Source organism: Mercurialis annua, linkage group LG2 (assembly GCF_937616625.2).
Source record: "Mercurialis annua linkage group LG2, ddMerAnnu1.2, whole genome shotgun sequence".
NCBI lineage: Eukaryota > Viridiplantae > Streptophyta > Magnoliopsida > Malpighiales > Euphorbiaceae > Mercurialis > Mercurialis annua.
In genome coordinates this window covers 9,794,199-9,813,407 of record NC_065571.1, presented here as the reverse complement: position 1 = coordinate 9,813,407, position 19,209 = coordinate 9,794,199, and the positions used below count along the sequence as shown (strand labels likewise).

General features: G+C 29.0%; 2 protein-coding genes and 1 non-coding gene across 4 annotated transcripts; all 3 read left to right on the top strand.

The window, feature by feature from the left end:
* Positions 1-677: 677 nt before the first annotated feature.
* Positions 678-3,094, top strand: LOC126667658 (FBD-associated F-box protein At4g10400-like). 2 transcript variants are annotated; one of them, XM_050360686.2, is made up of 4 exons: positions 678-870; positions 1,212-2,134; positions 2,274-2,423; positions 2,509-3,094. In XM_050360686.2, the coding sequence occupies exons 2-4, from the start codon at positions 1,217-1,219 to the stop codon at positions 2,815-2,817; spliced, it is 1,377 nt and encodes a 458-aa protein (XP_050216643.1). In that variant the 5' UTR covers positions 678-870; positions 1,212-1,216; the 3' UTR covers positions 2,818-3,094. The 2 variants fall into 2 exon arrangements, with proteins under 2 accessions (XP_050216643.1, XP_050216642.1); XM_050360685.2 differs by having other exon boundaries at positions 678-898.
* A 4,987-nt stretch (positions 3,095-8,081) lies between these two features.
* TRNAS-UGA (transfer RNA serine (anticodon UGA)) lies at positions 8,082-8,163 on the top strand. Its single transcript has one exon. It is a non-coding gene; the product is annotated as a tRNA-Ser (tRNA).
* A 6,123-nt stretch (positions 8,164-14,286) lies between these two features.
* On the top strand, positions 14,287-18,587 carry LOC126669697 (glucose-6-phosphate/phosphate translocator 2, chloroplastic-like). The gene is made up of 5 exons (XM_050363234.2): positions 14,287-15,184; positions 15,676-15,901; positions 16,325-16,547; positions 17,379-17,592; positions 18,269-18,587. Exons 1-5 carry the CDS (start codon positions 14,696-14,698, stop codon positions 18,278-18,280), a joined length of 1,164 nt encoding a protein of 387 aa, XP_050219191.1. The 5' UTR covers positions 14,287-14,695; the 3' UTR covers positions 18,281-18,587.
* Positions 18,588-19,209: the final 622 nt, after the last annotated feature.

Sequence of the window (19,209 nt, the reverse complement as noted above, 5' to 3'; positions counted from 1 at the left end):
GGAAGTGTATTATGCTGTAAATGTGGCATTCTGATGCAGCATTTACAGCATAATACACTTCCTACGGTTTGGCGAACCATCAATCCATCCAACTAAACTAAACCACTCAACCGGAAACCGCCTTCCATCGCCGCCCCTTTTTTCGGCCACTGCCAACCATCATTGCCACCTCCATTGCCGGAAATAATTTTCCGGCCTCTGTTCTCCACAGGAAACTTATGAAGTAAGGACAATGCAATAAATTAATTAACTCTTTTAAGTATGGACAATAAATTTCACAATCCCAATATCAACACATTAATGTAACGTATATTTGTTATGTTAATTATTTATATTTATTCAACTCTCCAATTAAAACCAAGAGTAAATGAAAAATTCACATTTGGAAAAATTAGAATTTAATTCCAATTTAGCAAATTCAAATATGGAAAGATTAAACTCAAAGAATTTAACTTGATTTTTATTCAGTTTTAGGTTTTGTTCCCAATCTTCGTTGCCGCTCCCTCATACACAATTTAACTTGATTTTTATTTTATAATAAAAAAAGTTGATGGGTTTTGATGTAATAACACCCTTAAAAGTTGCAGTGATTTTTGCAATTTACCCTACTTTTTATTTCTTTATTTAATTATTTTTTTCTTTTCAAATTTTTTAGAAAAATGAAACAAAGCTAAATCAGGTTAAAAAGTAAAAACTCATATGCGCAGTCACATTAAAAAAATAAAAGTGCCGCTTCAATTTGAAGAGCGGGAAAAACTTAACCTCGCAGCAGTTGGCTAGTGAAAGGAAATATTGGATTTTGCAGCAATTCTTGTTTTAAATGCATGTCAATGGTTTCCACTTATAAACCCTAACCCCAATTCAAACACTGTGAGCCCACCTTGCTTTGCCTTTACAAGTACTGTTCTGATCTTCTATATTCTCTGTATGCATCTATTTTTTTTCTTATTTTTATGCTTTTAGGTTGATGGGTTTTCAGTTATGTAATTTGCCATGAAAAAGAAGAAAACTTTGTTTTTTTTTTGTCTTTTTTTCTTTTTGGGAAATTTTGTTAGTAGATGAGTTCCAGCCATTCTGTTAAAGTCTTGTGAACCTTTTGATTTTTTTATGATTTGGTCATTAACAATAAATTTATAGTGCTTGTTTTGATCTTTCTTGTTCTTTCGGATTTAAAATTTGTGATTGATGTCTATTCTTTTGTTCAATTGCAGTATAAATGGATACGGGTTCGCCATTGATCAAGCAGAGGCATTTGAGTGATTTTGATGTCAGTAGTCATAGTGTGGACTTCATCAGCAAGTTGCCTGATGAAGTTTTAAGTCACATACTTTCTTATTTTACTACAAAACAAGCGGTTGCCACCAGCATTTTGTCTAAAAGGTGGGAATACCTCTGGACACTTACTACAAATCTTGATTTTTCCGATCAGATTCGTTGTAATTACTCGGACAAAAATGAATGCAACACTAAGTTGAGGTCCTTCAAGGATTTTGTGGATAGAGTCATCTTTTATCATGGAGAGTCGATTATTCGAAAATGTCATCTTCATTTCTATACCTATCAAGTTTCCCCTAATATTTATTCATGGGTTTGTGCTGTAATAACTTGCAATATTCAAGAATTGAGTATTGAAGGCAGTTCCTTTGAACTTCAACAACTTCCTTGGAGACTATTCACTTGCAAATCATTGGTTGTTCTGAAAATTTCAGGGATGTTTATGCTAGATTTGCCTACTCATATTTGCTATCCATTTCTAAAAATCTTGAGGCTTGATGGTGTTCTGTATATGAGCGATGCCTCTATGGATAGGCTCTTTTCTAGCTGCCCTGTCCTTGAAGAGCTAGAGGTTATAAGACGAAGAGGGGATGGTGTAGGAATTATGAAAATCAATGTGCCTTTATTGAAAAGATTGACAATTCATTGCGGTGTTTACAGTTATGAATGTAAGCATAAGACTCTGCTTAATACCCCATGTCTTGAATATCTCAAACTTACAGGTAATACATCAGGTGGCTATTCTATGAATTGCTCCTCTTCCCTTGTTGAGGCACGCATTCACCATGGATGTGATTTAGACCTTCTTAATGGAATCGCCGGAGTTCAACATCTAGTTTTGACTGGAAAAATTATGTCGGTATACATCTTCTTGGCTGTGTTTCTGAAAATACCACTAACTTTAATTTACACATTCATGATTCATCTATTTATTTGTTCCTTGCATATGCAATCGCATTATAATTACTCTTTGAATTGCCTTACTCTTCTTTGAATAGGATCTGCGTAGTATTATTGAGGATCATGGATTGCCTACATTCAATAATCTAAAGAAATTGGAGCTGTATGTTGGAAAGCCAGTTGATTGGGAATCGCTACCAGATTTGCTGGAGTGCTCTCCCAATTTAGAAGTTCTTGTCTTTCCTGAGGCAAGTTGCTGTGTATTTATACCAATCTTAATCTAAAATATTGTTAGTTAGAAATGCCTGAAGTTGTTTGCTGTTTTTCACTCAGGGACTTGTGGTGCCTAAAGAAAGTGGGAGAGATTATTATCGATTCTATTGGCATCAGCCAGACTCCGTGGCTGAATGTTTGCTTCACCATCTAAAACAGGTTGAAATTTTCAACTTTGTGGGATTGCCAGGTGAACTCTATCTTGTAGAGTATTTGCTGGAATACGGTGAAGTATTGGAATGTATGAATATTCACTGTTTTGATTTTAGTACAAGGCCAAGAATGCGGAAGAAAATGGAAGGGGTTATAGATGAGGTTTCAAGCTTCGAAAGAAGTTCTAGTACTTGCGAACTCGTTTTCTTCAATTAATGTTGTGCCTTTGCGGAAGTTGTAGTGAAGCATTAGTATGTTTTTGCGCTTCATTTATACATCAGGCTTTGCTTGATGGGTGCTGTAGTATCCTCATGAATCCTTGGAGCACATGTAATTTTACTTTCTATTTTCTATTCCTGTGCTGGCCTGTGTCATATTTTGCAGCATATTAGATGCTTTTTCTTCTGCTCCTGTGATGTGTAATATGCCATGAAAGTTTAACATGATTTATGGCTTCTCTATAGATCTCAATGATACTGGAGCTTATTTGTTTTTTTTTTGATGTTATATTCTTATTTTAGATTGGTACTGCTTCTGATTTGCATGCTCTGATTTTATATCGGTAGTGATGGATACAATCGTCATTGTATTACAATATTTCAATTATTCTCCATTTGTCCTATGGCTCAAAGTATAAGTTTGTAAGAATCTTCATTTAGTTCATACCGAACCAATGTTTTTTCCTTGAATTGAATCTTATAAAATTGACAGAAGTCTAATATTTTCAATTTGAAATTAGTGGCTATATAATATTTTTACATATTAAAGCATATTTAATTAAATTTTTATTATTTTATTATTAAAAGAATTAGCTGTTTTTGATTTTCAGGATAAATATGTAAAACAAGTTTAAATTTGGGTTAAAGTATCAACGTAGTAAAGTATTAATGATAGTATATACAAAGTTATATGGTGAATTTAAAAAAAAAACTGTGACTGGAAAAAAGTTATTCTATTTTACATATGAAATTACTTTCAAATAAAGAGAGTTGGGGTTGTTCTTCATTAATTTTTTTTTTTTTTAAAAAAAACTAAACTTTTTTAATATTTTATTTATAATCAAAATTTTCAATTTTGTCAATTTTGATAAATATTTTTTGATTAGAAAATATAACCTCAGAGTAAGAAGTTGGCCATTGAAAGGGTCTTTAAAATTGAGATAGCAAATTCAAAGAAAACTTTTAAATTTTTGTAATCAGTTAAATCTTTAAATTTGTATTTTAGGATCAAATAGATTATATTTAATTTTTTTAATCAATTAGATTATAAACTCTCTTAATTTAAGTAAAGAAACCTCTAATATGAACATCTCAAACACATGACTTATTTGATCTCGAGACACAAATTTGGAGATCTAATTGATTAAAGTGATCTATTTGACCTCAAAACATAAATTCAGAAATCTAATTGACCAAAAAATGTTAAAAATAACTTATTTAATTACGAGACAAATTTGAGGGCCGTATTGATCCTTTATTCATTCTTCCTTGAAGTGCACGTCAACAGTTTCCGCTACTAAATTCTATAATTTGCAAAACATTTATAATTTGAAGTGCATTATTGCGTATAGGATCTGCATACTATTAATCGCGATCATGGATTGCCTACATTCAGTAATCTTAAGGAATTGGAGTTGTATACTGGAAAGCCAGTTGATTGGAATATGGTACCGGACTTACTGCAATGCTCTCCAAAGCTAGAAAATCTTGTTTTTCCTGCGGCAAGTTGTTGAGTTATTATACCTATCTAAGTCTAATTGGCATCAGCCAGACTCCGTGCCTGAATGTTTGCTTTACCATTTAAAGACGGTTAAAATATTAAAATTCATGGGATCGCCAAGTGAGCTCGATCTTGTAAAGTATTTGCTGGAATTTGGTGAAGTATTGGAACGCATGAATATTTTCTGTTTAACCTGTAGTACAAGGCCAATAAAGTGAAAGAAAATAGAAGTGGTTATAGACGAGGTTTCGAACTTCAAAAGAAGTTCCAGTACTTGCAAGCTAGTTTTCGGGAAGTAATGTCCGAAAGTTGTATGTTCTTGAGCAGAATATATACTCGAAAATGTTCATTTTGGTATGCATTTCTGTATTACTCTTGTAAAGCTACTCCATGGACCATGACTGATCTCTTGCTCTCTTAAGTATGTTAATGGAGTGTATCCTTCTAGCTTGTCTCTTTTTGAAAATTAATTTAATGTTAAGCGAATTAAGTTTTTATGAAATAATCGTCGAGTCTAGTTCGAACATCAAGATACTCGACTTGACAGGCTTGCGAGCCTAATCAAGTTTTTGCTAATTTACTTTTCTATTCCTCATGATTATACACATTTATGATAATATTTTTACTTTACACTAAAATTAAAATCTAAATACCTATATAGATAATCGAATTGATTTTAAATTTTCCACCATATTTTAGTTCAAACTTTTGAAACAAAATTCGATTGTGTGCGAGTTGGGTTTTATACTATGAATGATTCGGTTCGGCTCGATTACACACATTGGAGCACTATTGCTCACTCAATTTTGTTTTGTCGGTGTCAATGCCCTCTTCCTCTTTTTAAGTCTCACTTTTGTTGATTACAATAATTTCAGGCGTTGTGGTTCTATTAAGAGACATGCTATCACAATTCACACGTATGGAAAAAGGCTCGTTGTTTTCTACACTCAATTTTATAGTATTTTTTTCGAGAAGATTAGGATAATACTCTATTTTTAAAAATAATTTGATTTCTTACCTCAATAAGGAAAAGATAGAAAAAATATCTCATCATTTTAATGCTTTTATTTTTTTACTCTAAAGCATGTTTATATTATAATAATACCTACTTTTTTTTAATCTTTTACTCTAATTATAATTTCTCTTATCATGTTACAGCTGTCATATTTTTATATGTCTCTCTTTTTCTCTTTCTCTCTCCTCTCTCCTCTCTTTTCTTCTTCTTCTTCTTCTCTGCTTCTTTTTTTTCGTCAATTTTTTTCTTCTTCTTTATTTCTTCTTTTCTTCTCCATTTTCTTTCTTTCCTCTTCGTTCCTTCATCGCTCCACCGCCGTTTCTTCATTGCTCCATCGTCGCTGCATTGTTCTTTCATATTTTATTTTAGCAAATTTTTCTTTAATTTATGATGATTATTGTGATTTTTATAACATTCAGATCTAAATAAATTACTTTTGATTTTTTTTTCAATTTTAGATCTAAAAATCTACATGAAAAACGATGTTATTATGAAAAAACGATTTTCTGCATAAAAAACGATTTTCTGCAAAAAAACAGTATCTGATTATCATATGATTATCATAACACTGCAGAAAAAAAAATTTATAAAAAAAAAACAGTCTCTGATTATCATATAAGTATCACTGTATTATCATGTTGTTATCATAACACTGTATAAAGAAAGATTTTCTACAAAAAAATTGATTATCATATTGTTATCACTGTATTATCATCTCGTTATCTTAATATAATCATATGATACCGAGATGATAATGTATTATTGTACCTAAATAATAATGTTATGACAACGACATAATAATAAAATTATGATAACGGTATGATAATATGATACCTATATGAAAATAATTACATAAAAAATATGATAACGAGATGATAATATGAAGAAAATAGTATGATAATGAAGTATAATAAGGTCATATTATCATACTATTATCTTCACTTTATCATCTTATTATCATAATTTTTTTGTAATTGTTTTTTTCATACATGTATCATATAATCATACTATTATCTTCACATTATCATCTCGTTATCATAATCTTTTTGTAATTATTTTTTTTCATACAGGTATCATATTATCTTTACATTATCATCTCATTATCATAATTTTTCTGTAATATTTTTACATACATGTATCATATTATCATACTATTATCATAATTTTATTATTTTATTATCATCTGATTATCATACTGGTGTCATGAATCTTTTTGTAATTCTATTTTCACGTACGTTATCATCCAATTATCATAACCTTATCATAATTCATTATCATTTAATTATCATACTCCAGTGTTATGATAACGACATGATAATCAGACACTATTTTATCATACATTATCATAGATATTATCATATATGTACCATAAATATTATCATCTCGTTATCATATGATAAAATATTATCATATGACACTATTTTGTAAATTTTTTTCCATGTAAGTATCATATTATCATACTGTTATAAGCTTATCATTATATTATCATAAAAACATTATCATACTATTATCATTATCGTACATTTGTATTATCATAACCTTATCATAAATCATATAATTAATGTTATGCGACATGATAATAACATGATAATCAGACGCTGTTTTTTAATAAAAAAATTGATTTTTTATGCAGTGTTATGATACTTGCATGATAATGCAGTGATGATACTCATATGATAATCAGAAGCAGTTTTTTTCAAAAAATCATTTTTTGTGTATAAAAATGTTTTTAATGCAGATTTTTAGATCTAAAATTGAGAAAATTCAAGAGTAATTTATTTAGATCTGAAAGTTAAACAAATCGTATTAATCACCACGAGTCAAGGAAAAAAACGCTAAAATTGAATATAAAAAATGGATGAGCAGCGGCGGAATGATGGCGGAGCGACGGCGGAATGATGAATTAACTATGAAGAAGAAACAAAAATAAAAAATGAATGAAGAAGAAGAAAATGAAGAAAAAGAATGGTGGAAAAAAAAAGTACAGAGAATGAGAACAAAAAGAATGAAGAAGAAAGAGAAAAGGAGAGAGAGAAAAAGAAAATAAATGACAGTTGTCAAATATGGCTAGAGTAAAATAACAATAAAAAGTAGGTATAATTATAATATAATTAGGTGTTAGAGTAAAAAAATAAAAACATTAAAATAGTGAGGTATTTTCTTTATCTTTTTCTTATTGAGGTAGGAAGTCATATTATTTTCAAAAAGAGAGTACTTTTCTTAATTTTCTCATTTTTTTCCGAATAAAAAAGTTGAATTCAAACTGTAAATGAGCCCAGTTAAGTTCAAATTATGCCAAGTGCGAGCTCGAGTGAGTTATATAAATTTGAGTTGAAATTCAAGTTCGAACAACATTTGAGAAATTGGAGCTCAACTCGTATTCAATAAAAAATTATGTGAATTTAAATTTTTTTCTACTATAAAATATAAAATTATAACTCTTTATATACTTAAATTAGAGGTACAAAAAGTTATTATTAGTAATTAATTATCACTTTGCAAGTGTAAGAACTCCCTTAAACTACTTGTGAATTTCACGAACCTCTATTCAAATTCGATTCGAAAAACCGTTTTTTTTCCTCAAATTCTACACACCCAATTAGTTGAACTGTCTTTCCAAATTTTACAGAAAAATCACATCTGGTATTAGTTTCTGTTGCTTGGATTTGGTAGCCACATTTTGCACATTCAATGATATTCTATTACAATGCTATTTAGTAAGTTAAAAACAAACTGATCATCAAATGTCGATATGTCCGAGTGGTTAAGGAGACAGACTTGAAATCTGTTGGGCTTCGCCCGCGCAGGTTCGAACCCTGCTGTCGACGTCATTACTTTTGCCAATCAAAAGGAGATCATAAATTTAGGCGGAGTTCCCTATAATAGGAAGGAACTACATATTCCTTTGGCATGAAACACACCTTTTCGTAAATTAGCTCAACATAAACTTGGATTCGGTAAAAAAATACTTCTTTTGTTGATCTAAGTTGACTTTATTATTGGATAATTAATTTTATAAGTTATTTTAACTTGGGTGATTTACAAAAATACCTCAAAAATTGAAAATTTATTAACGTACCCAAAAATTTTAAATATTTATTTTTTTTACTCCGCAGTTTATTTTTTAACTCCGCAGTTGCAAACAGTTTCAAAAAACACAATTTGAAACTGTTTTACAAAACGTTTCAAATACAGTTTCTAATTGGGTTTCAAACGGTTTATAACTGTTTTTTTTTAAAATAAGTTGAAACTATTTTACAAAACGTTTCATTTACAGTTTCTAATAGTTTCAAACGGTTTCAAAAAACAAAATAAAATTTGAAACATTTATAAACCGTTTCAAAGAGTGTTTTTAATTGGGTTTCAAACGGTTTATAACCGTTTCTTAAAAAATAATTTGAAACCGTTTTAAAAAACAGTTTCAATTACAGTTTCAAAAGGTTTCAATTTTTTTTAAAGTAGACATTTTTGAAACCGTTTATAATACAGTTTCAAACAGTTTAAAAAAAACGGAGTATTATTACAAATTTTTTCAGAGTAAAAAAATAAATTCTCAAAAAAAAAGGTAAAAAAATAATTTTTCAAAAAACGGAATATTTTTACAAATATTTTTTAAAAATGAATATTTTGTGCAAATTCCTCTTTTAACTTTCATCAATTATATAGTAGATGTAAGACATCTTGCTTCAGCGATAATACTAACAACTAATCCTGTTAATTCCCGCTAATTATATATTTGATAAAAAAAATAATCATAAAGCAACAAGCTAACTGGTCAATTGAATAAAATTAATAGTTGCGTGTATTCATATTCAAGCTAAATTTAACCAAGTTGAGGTTTTGTATTTTTTAAATTAAATTAATCGAACTAATTCGAATAGATTGATTTTAATTGTTTTGATTCAGTTCTTTTTTTAATTAGCTTTTACTAAAATTTAACTAAATTCACAAATACTACTATCTATTCCAAACTGCATCTATACTATATATAAAAGCACGGATGGGGAGGGGGCAGGCAAATTTACTGAATAATCCTTTTCAGTTTACTACTAAATAAAGGTTTTATAGTCACTAACTAATTAGTTATTTAATTAATCACTATTGTAATTAAAATCCTAATTAGAATAGGTAGCTAAATTATCTCCAATTTAGTTTTTAATATGTAAAAAGTAACTAAATTTTCTCCAAATTAGTAGGAATACCTATCTTTTAGTTTGATTGAACTATAAAATAAAATATTGTATTTGGTCAATATAATATTATTTAAATTTCTATTTATTATTTTTAAGAATATTATTAATAAAATTAAGTTAATTATTTAATTATGGTTATTATAAAACCAAAAGAAGAATAAATTCAGTATGAAAAAAATCAATAACTGAATATATTATATTTACTTTTATAAAAATTCTTAACTAATTTAATATTAATTATAAATAAAAAATTGATATAATTACAATAAATTTACTAATATGTTCATTGAGAAGTTACGTTACGAGCCACGTGCATAGTACGTAATGCGAAACTAGTACATTTAAAGGTGTAGAAGAATCGAAACTCTAGTGATGGTTTAATTATTTAAGGCTTAATGTCTTAAAAAATTCCGACCTTTTTCCCCTTTTCAATTCTACCCCGACGTTGAAAATTTGTCAATTTTATCCCATTTTGTATTTTTTTTATTTCAATTGTACCCTGAAACATAAAATTGACCATTATTTATTTGATAAAATTTCAAAAGAATTCTCCAAAAATGGTTAATTTAATATAAAAAGTTAATTTAATATAAAAAGGATCAATTAAGAGAATTTTTGCCAAATAAAAAAAGATCAATTTTATGTTTTAGGGTACAATTGAAATGAAAAAATACAAAATATGGTAAAATTGATTGATTTGCAACATCAGGGTAGGATTGAAAAAGGGATGAAAGGTCAGGGTTTTTTAATACATTAGGCTATTATTTAATGAATGGAGTTTGATTCGATTGTATTTGTATAAACATTAGGTGTTTGATTTGAATATTTTTAAAAATTGAAATACTCAAATTAAAAAGTAAATAGAAAAAGTTAGGAATTAATATAAATACATACATTTCTACATTTAAGTATTTATTCTTTAGTTACAGGTGATACATAAATTAATAAATTTTATTTAATAAATAAATATATTAAATATATTTGGAAAATTACTAGACAGTAATTTTTTAATATTTAACTGAACTAAGCCGAGCTAATTTTTTTGGTTCAATTTGATATAATGTAAATTTGTATATAGTTTGGTTTAGTACAATTTGAAAAGGGCTTTTTATGCCAAATACGACATTTGGCAAATTCTTTACATCTATACAGCCCATCTCATTTCTTTATTTTTTTCCACCATCTTATTTTATAAATATAACCTAATATCTTAAAATTATATCTTTTAACGATTTTCCTTTCTGCTCTCAAATTAATAGTTATTTTTTTCATATTCTTCCATCCTCTGCTCTCTATTCTTTTTCATGGTCGCCGTCCTTCAGTACGTCTCAATACCGCCTTCATCCTCGCTGTGCCGCCGCCTTTCTTCCGTTTTTGTATTTTTTTTCAGATCTGAATCGGAGTTTATTGTCGGAAGGAAGAATAGTTATCTGAAGTTTTTAGCGATTTTAAAAAGTTTCTTAAAGGCATATGATCGGATTTCAAGACAAAAAAATTCATCGTTCTTCTTCTTCTTCTTCTTCTTTTTTATATTCAGATCTAGAAATTTTGTTGTTAACTGTTTTTAAATAACAATCATTTTTTTTACCATTAAACATGTGTAAATATTATCTTTAAGGAATGTAATACTAATTTTCATGTATATAAAATAATTATATGATTTTATGGATAAAATCTGTTATTTCTGCAGTTTTACTATGTTTGGTTGTATTTTTGTGTTTTTTTATTTTGCAGCACGATTTGTTGATGATGGTTGATTGATGAATTATTGAAATGTTTCAGTGTTGTTGACTTTATGTTGATTTTATGTTGATATTTTACTGATATTAACATTGACAAATAAGATAACGATGTCTGTGAAATAAACTAAAAAAAATAAAAATTTAACTGAGACTAAATAATGATATGTGAGCATTGGGAAATAAGACAAATAAAGATGTTGAATTATTGTAATGTTACAGTGTTAATATTGTGTTGATTTTTGGTTGATATTTTGTTGATTTTAGCATTGGTGAAAAAGACAATAATGACGATGAATTATTATAATGTTATAATGTTGATTTTGTGTTGATATTGTGTTGATATTACGTTGATATTTAGTTGATTTTAACATTAACAAAAAATATCAACATTACAATAATTTAGCAATTAATCAAAAATTAAGATATCATTTTTTCTATTTCAATTTTTTTTTTATTTTTTTAGTTTATTACATGTACAATATCGTTTTTTTGCCAATATTAAAATCAACCAGATATCAATACAAAATCAACATAATACCAACATAAAATCAACACTATAATATTATAATAATTCAACATCATTATTTATATTTTTCACGAATGCTAAAATCAACACTGTAATATTATAATAATTATTTATATTTTTCAATTTAATTTTTTTTTAGTTTATTTCACGGACAATATTATCTTATTTGTCAACATTCACATTAAAAAAAATTCAATTGATTATCAACACAATATCAACATATAATCAACATAAAACCAACAATATCGTAACATTATAATAATTCAGCAATCAATCATCATCAACAAATCGTACTTCAGAATGCAAAACACGCAAAAATACAACCAAACACAGTAAAATATGCAAAAATAACCGAACTTTATTCCATAAAATCACAAAATTATTTTATAAAACATGAAAAGACAATTTTTATACATGTTTAATGATGGAGAATTACTGTTATATAAAAACAGTAAACAAAAAAAGAAATATAGATCTAAAAAAAAGAAGAAAAAGAAGAAGAACTATTAATTTTAGATCTGAAATCAAAATAGAAAAACGATAACAATAAGCAACGCAAGAATAACAACAAAAAGCCATTTTACAATATCAAAAACAATGTTTTTCTTCGCCGGAATCCTATGCAGATCTTCAGCTCAACAATGGCAAAAAGAAAAACAATACTGACGAAACTTGTAGCAATTTTGGACGGCGACGTTGAGAAAGATGAATGAAGACGATAGATCTGAAAGAGTTGGAGGAGTTTGTGAAATCTGAGGGAGATTAGAAAAATGAGCTGAGAGAGATGAGAGAAATGATGGTGATGAAAGAGAAAATAATTTTGTTTATGAGGATTGGTTTGAGAGGAAGAATATATATATGTCCGTAGAAAAGTTATAATTTATAGCGTGTATAATAGTTTTGATAATGAAAATATATGTCTGTATAAAAGTAATAATATCATAAATGTTGGTTGTTTATGAAAAAAGCCCATTTGAAAATTGTTAAATTTTCAGTTGGCAGATTCAAATCAAACCAAATTGAATCAAACCGACCGATACATAATCCTACATGCAATAGGAACCTTTTTAACAACTAGTTTCGCATTACGTGCTACGCACGTGGCTCGTAACGTGATTTGTCAATTTATCATATTAATTCAAACCATTAGTTATTATACTTTAGATTTGTTGCATCTATTAAATGTTCATGTTAATAATTTTTTTAATTTATTATTAATTGATTAACTATAAAAAATTTATGGTCATTGATTAATTAATTATGAATAAAATAATTATTAATCATTAAAAATATAATATAGCTGAAATTTGAGATGAATTAGGAGTTCATGAATTTGATTTGAATAAAGCAACTAATATTTTAAAAATTTACTAATACACTACAATTACATTAATCAATATTGTGTGTACTTATATTTTTAGTAATTTTTCTTGTATTGTTGCAAATATAGATAGATATATAAAATTAATGGGACGACAGTGCTGAATATTTGATATTATTACCAATTTACTAATTGTTCAAGTTGTAATAGGAAAAAAAATTAATTACTCAAAAGCTTGTAGTTGTAGATATGGTATAAAATTCTATAAAATAGGTGAGTATTTTAATTGTATTGAAAGTAGTTTCAATTAGCTAATATTTAGGTAGAATAGTCAATATTGAATAATAATTTAAATAGTATTAAGGACATTAACGTAAATGTGCATGTCCCCCCCATCCGTGCTTTTATATATAGTATATATTGATAATATCTGATGAGTTGAAATAAATTTATGTATATTATGTAATTCTGTTTTTGAATATATTATAGATTGGATTAAAATTATTAATTCTATTACAAATTATATCATCAGTTAAAGCAATATTAGAAATATGAATATAAAAAAATTTGCTTTTATTCGTAATCTTTTATATAGTATATATAAATATATTAGATTAGAATTGTGGATCACAATAATAGGTGAAATAATAGTCATGAAATATGTTGTAAATAAGTGGAATAATTGTCTGACAAATATTGTACAGTTTGCCGGTAAAAAATGAAATTTTGCAAAACCTTTGTTTCCTATGATTAAGGACTTTAATTAAAGAAAGGTTATTTACTATATATTCCTATAATTTTTGTTTAAAAGAGATGTATAAGTAATATATAAGTCTAGTTTCCTTATTCTAATCGAATACTTCTTTAAACAATCAATTAATTAATAAATTACCATAAAACCGTAATTTAAACAATCAATAAGTGAAAACGTAAGAAGGGTTATTAAGTAAATTTGCCTGTCCCCCCCCCCATCCGTGCTTTTATATATAGTATAGATATAAAACCAACTTTCTATAGAATTTCTTTTGCAATAAGGAAAAGATGAAAAACTAAATTAAAAAGAATTTAAAAACTTTAGTGCAATATAATTAAACTCTATAATATACTAATGTATTCACATGACCGGTTGGTTACATCGATCGATACACCTTTTTTGGACTGAGATCACACAGCAACCAGCTAGCTGATTTCCAACCCTACCACCTCTTCTTGTCTCTCTTTTTATTTATGTTTTTCAGTCTCTCTCCACCCACCAACTTTTTTTGTGTGTAAAAGATCTTGAGAAAAAATAAAAAAGAATCAGTATTTTTAGTTCAACAATATTTTGGTACTGTACTTCATAGTTAGTTCCGCAAGATCATCATAGTGGTGATCTTGTTATATTTGTTTTGGGTTTGTTAAAATTCTCAAGATCTTCTTCTGTTTCAAAACTCATTAAACTCCCATCTTTTTTTTCTTTTCAAAAACTCTTGATCTTGATCTTCACTTATTGGCTGATTTGAATCAGTTTTGATCAAATTTAAGAGTTACCCTTTAAACCCTTTTGGAATTTAAATTAAAAAGTTTGTTTCTTTCACCATGATCTGCAGTATTAAGCAATCTGTTCTAACACCATCAATCAATGGATCAGACACAATTTTTCGCAGAAAAATTACAAGATCTCAGTTTTTGCCCTCACTTTCACTTCAAAACAATCCAAAAAGAGTTATTTCAATGTCAAAGCCCTTACATGTCTCATCAATTGATTCACCTTTTGCAGTCTCATCAAAGAAATCTTTGATCACTTGCAAGGCTTATGAAGCTGATAGCTCACAGCCACTTGATGCAGCTGAAGTGAAATCTGAGGGTGCAAGAAAGGTTAAAATTGGGATTTATTTTGCAACTTGGTGGGCTTTGAATGTGGTGTTTAATATCTATAATAAGAAGGTTTTGAATGCTTTTCCATTTCCATGGTTGACCTCTACACTTTCACTTGCTTGTGGATCTCTTATCATGTTGGTTTCATGGGGTACGAGGATTGCTGAGGCTCCTAAGACTGATTTGGAGTTTTGGAAGACTCTGTTGCCTGTAAGTATGAGTTGGTTTTCTGGGGTTTGTTTGGTTTTGTAGAAAATTGAGTCTGTGATGAGAAAGTGATGTTTTATTTGTTCATATTTGCTTGCATCTTATAATTGTTTAGATTATGTAATTTTGCAGTTCAGATAGTTACCCTTTTGTTTGATTGCAGATGAAAAAATACTGATAATTGATGGGCTAAAGTTTGTGTTTTATGTTATTTTGGTTTTATGTGCAGCTTTTTGTTTCTAAATTTACCCTTCGGAGAAAATTACTTGATCATATGTTATAATTTACAGTTCACTTAGCTAAGTTAGATTCATTTTTTTTGGTGTATTGTGTTTCAAATTATCAAATTGGATTTATAAATTTGTTAGTTTTATTTGAAATTTGTTGATTATTCTTGTCAAATATGTAAATTCATTCATGTTTATGATTTGAGATATGTTGTAAATTTGGTTGGTGGTACTCAGCATTCTCTAATTATCTTCTCTTCTCATAAGGTTGCCGTGGCGCATACAATTGGGCATGTGGCTGCAACAGTAAGTATGTCGAAGGTTGCAGTTTCATTCACTCATATCATTAAGAGCGGTGAACCTGCTTTTAGTGTCTTGGTTTCAAGGTTTCTATTGGGTGAAAGTTTTCCTCCCGGTGTTTACTTGTCCCTTCTTCCGATTATTGGTGGTTGTGCACTTGCTGCTGTTACCGAGCTCAACTTTAACATGATTGGTAAGATCATACATTTCTCTCTTTCTCTAAATTTGAATTTATTCAGAGCATAATATCTCATTCTTTTATTCTGATGAATCTTAATTACACACTTAGCCTTGTTTTCTTGTGATAATAATTTTATGAAAGTATTGATCTTTTACTTTTACTCAGAAGTAGGGAGAGCAAAAACTTAAAACTGAATAAAAGAACCACAAGCTTGTTTAAATGGATCATGCATTGCATTTTCTTTTCTGATCTTTTTTTATTAAAGGTTTTATAATCAGCTTCGTTGTTAGTTTTTAGCTCTAACTAATCATGTGACATCTGATATTTTCAGATTTTTTTTTCTAGCAAACGGCCATTTTCAGGATTGAATTTAGTAGTGTTAATCTATGGGTTTGGTTTGGAGTCATGAACTTGGTTGTTGGCTGTCTATTTCAGGTTTTATGGGTGCCATGATCTCCAACCTGGCCTTTGTTTTCCGGAACATCTTCTCAAAGAAAGGCATGTCGGGGAAATCTGTTAGCGGAATGAACTATTATGCCTGCCTCTCTTTGCTGTCTCTCTTGATTCTTACGCCTTTTGCTATTGCTGTGGAGGGACCGCAGCTGTGGGCAGCAGGGTGGAAAACTGCCGTCTCTCAGATTGGACCGCATTTTGTATGGTAAGTAGTAGCTTCTTTTTAACTGCAAACTGCTATTCATTATTATGATGATTAATGAATAGGGTCCCATTGTTCGTCCATATGCATTTTTTTTAACATGGTAGAAAGATAAACTGAACAACTTGATTAAATTTTTACTGGATTTTGTTTGATCTATCTCATTAAGTGTTATTTTGAGGAATTATACATGATAAAAAGACCAAACAAAAAATTTAAATTAAAATATTCTTAGTGAGATTGTTTGTAGTATTTTTACACATTCTCACAGTAGATTACTGTTTGAAATTATACTTATGTAGTTTCTTGGAATATCTTGTGTAGTCTCGTATTTGAAATTTCCGTGTCTGTTTTTTAACAACCAAGTATATATTCTTAAAAGTTAAGTAATCGCACCAGCGATAAACTTGCTATTTCAAAGATTTTGCGGTTCATTTCCTTGAACTAAAGCATCCCAAGAGTTAATTATCAAGTAGCGATTAGTTGCATTGGGTAAAACCATTTTGCAGTTCAAATGTACTCTAAATTTCTTTCGCCGGAGCTGCTGCTCTATGATTTTTATTGAAGGCTGTTGCATTTTAAAATGTGTCTTCTCATTGGAATTTCAGAAGTTCTGAATTTTGAAATATGAGTTTTAACTTTTAACTATTAAACCGGTCCTCGTGTAACTTCATTGTCCTATTCTCTTTATAACACATTGTTGCTTCTGAACCACACGTTTTCGTATTTTTTGCATTTTAAATATCAAAACGGCTCAACTATTTTAGCATGTTTTTTTAGTTTTGCGTCTCTATCCTTATTATTAAATTATTTGTGGCTGTTAATGTCTAATAGGTGGGTGGTGGCCCAAAGTGTATTCTATCATCTGTACAACCAAGTGTCGTACATGTCCTTGGACGAAATCTCTCCCTTGACTTTTAGCATCGGGAACACCATGAAGCGTATATCTGTCATCGTCTCCTCTATTATCATTTTCCACACGCCTATCCAACCAGTCAATGCTCTTGGAGCTGCCATTGCAGTCCTGGGAACCTTCTTGTATTCACAGGTATTTACAGTTTCCTCTTATGAATTTAGTTTGATGCTTCATAAATCACTTACGGCACTACCTCTAAGGAGTCAGAATTTCCTTGAGATAAATCTCGTATCCAATGTACAAACAAAGTTGGGTAAATTTTTTTGTGGTTATACAGAACAATTATCGACTTTTAAATTCTTTATTTTGGTAATCAAACTTCAATTTTACCAACAGTAGGACAATAAATGATTTTAGTGAATTTCTGCTTACGTGAACAACGAAGATAGATAATTCACCATATTTTATTTTCTTTCAACTTTTAAGGTTAATTATTTTCGAAATGGATTCTGACTTTTAAATGAGACGACAAAATTAGGAAAACACGCAATTTTCTGTTGGCCACCTAAACAAGGTTTCGGTTGGATCTGAGGCGCTCTGATTCTCTTATATTTTCTTGTTAGTTAAACATTGACTTTTTATCGATCGCTGCCTACCTAGCTTCCACAATCCTTATAGAATTTCATTGTTTATTCCTTCTGATGAAAACTGTCACTTGCATGCACATAGTTGACGACGACAGCTACTTGGAATATGCTTTAATTTCTTCATTGTAACCATTATACTTTTGGTTGGCATAATTTTTTTAAAAGAAAGGTCAGAAACATGCTGATTTGCATATTTTAATAATTTTATATTTTTTTCGCAGGCAAAGCAGTGATAATGCTCGGATAAGGTGAAATAAGATATTCGTCGTGTAACGTAAAGCGCTGAGAGAAATTGTGTTGAGTTTAGGGTTAATAGTTGCTGTGTTTGAAGATCCAGCAGCAGTATGTTTATTGTAGATAATAAATTAATAATAAATAATCAGTGGTGAACATTGGTATTATACATGTCATTAGTGAGGTTTAGTTTAGGCTGAGGAGTAAATGTTTTTAATAAGCTTGGATAATGTCATTATCCAAATGTTGTCTTTTTCTGACAAACATGATTAACATTTTGAGATTTATTTGAATTTTATTTTGCAATTCTTGCTTTCATATGATTAATAACTTTTTGTATAGAGTGACAATAAGCTGCAGTTTTTTTTCCGAAATTGATAAAAATATGTTGAATTGAATGTTTATTTAGATCAGAGTGGTTCATTATGACTCGGGTGTAAAAGAATATATTCCAAATAAAAATAATTATACAATGCAACGGTCTTGTCATGTCATTTGTATTACAATTTACAATAATAAGAAATCCAAGAGACATTATATTGTAAAATCGTAAATATTTATAATATTAAAAATAAAAGATCTATTATGAAGGCACATCTACCATTCACGGTAGAAGTATTTTTTTCTTTAGTTTAATCCATTCGACTAATCTCAACATAAACAGTATATCTCTTCTTTATACATTTACACGCTGCTTTATATTCAAGGTCTGTATTCAAGGCCTTGCATGCGTAGAGCTTTTTAGTAACTATTTTTAATATATTTAAAGTAAATTTAAAGTTTAATTATTGAAGCTCTGTAACATTTGTAATATCTAATGGTAGGGTGTCGAAAATGGGTCGGTGGGTCGTGTTCGTGTTGTGTCGACTCACTCTATTGACACGATTAGGTGGGTTAGATGGGTTCGCGCGAGTCAACCCGTGACACG

Excerpts from the sequence above, each read along its gene's own strand:
- LOC126667658 (XM_050360686.2), top strand. The coding sequence starts at position 1,217 with ATGGATACGGGTTCGCCATTGATCAAGCAGAGGCATTTGAGTGATTTT. Across the intron at positions 2,135-2,273 it reads TGACTGGAAAAATTATGTCG|GATCTGCGTAGTATTATTGA; the intron begins GTATACATCTTC and ends TTCTTTGAATAG. Across the intron at positions 2,424-2,508 it reads AAGTTCTTGTCTTTCCTGAG|GGACTTGTGGTGCCTAAAGA; the intron begins GCAAGTTGCTGT and ends TTTTTCACTCAG.
- LOC126669697 (XM_050363234.2), top strand. The coding sequence starts at position 14,696 with ATGATCTGCAGTATTAAGCAATCTGTTCTAACACCATCAATCAATGGA. Across the intron at positions 15,185-15,675 it reads TTTGGAAGACTCTGTTGCCT|GTTGCCGTGGCGCATACAAT; the intron begins GTAAGTATGAGT and ends TCTTCTCATAAG. Across the intron at positions 16,548-17,378 it reads ATTGGACCGCATTTTGTATG|GTGGGTGGTGGCCCAAAGTG; the intron begins GTAAGTAGTAGC and ends AATGTCTAATAG.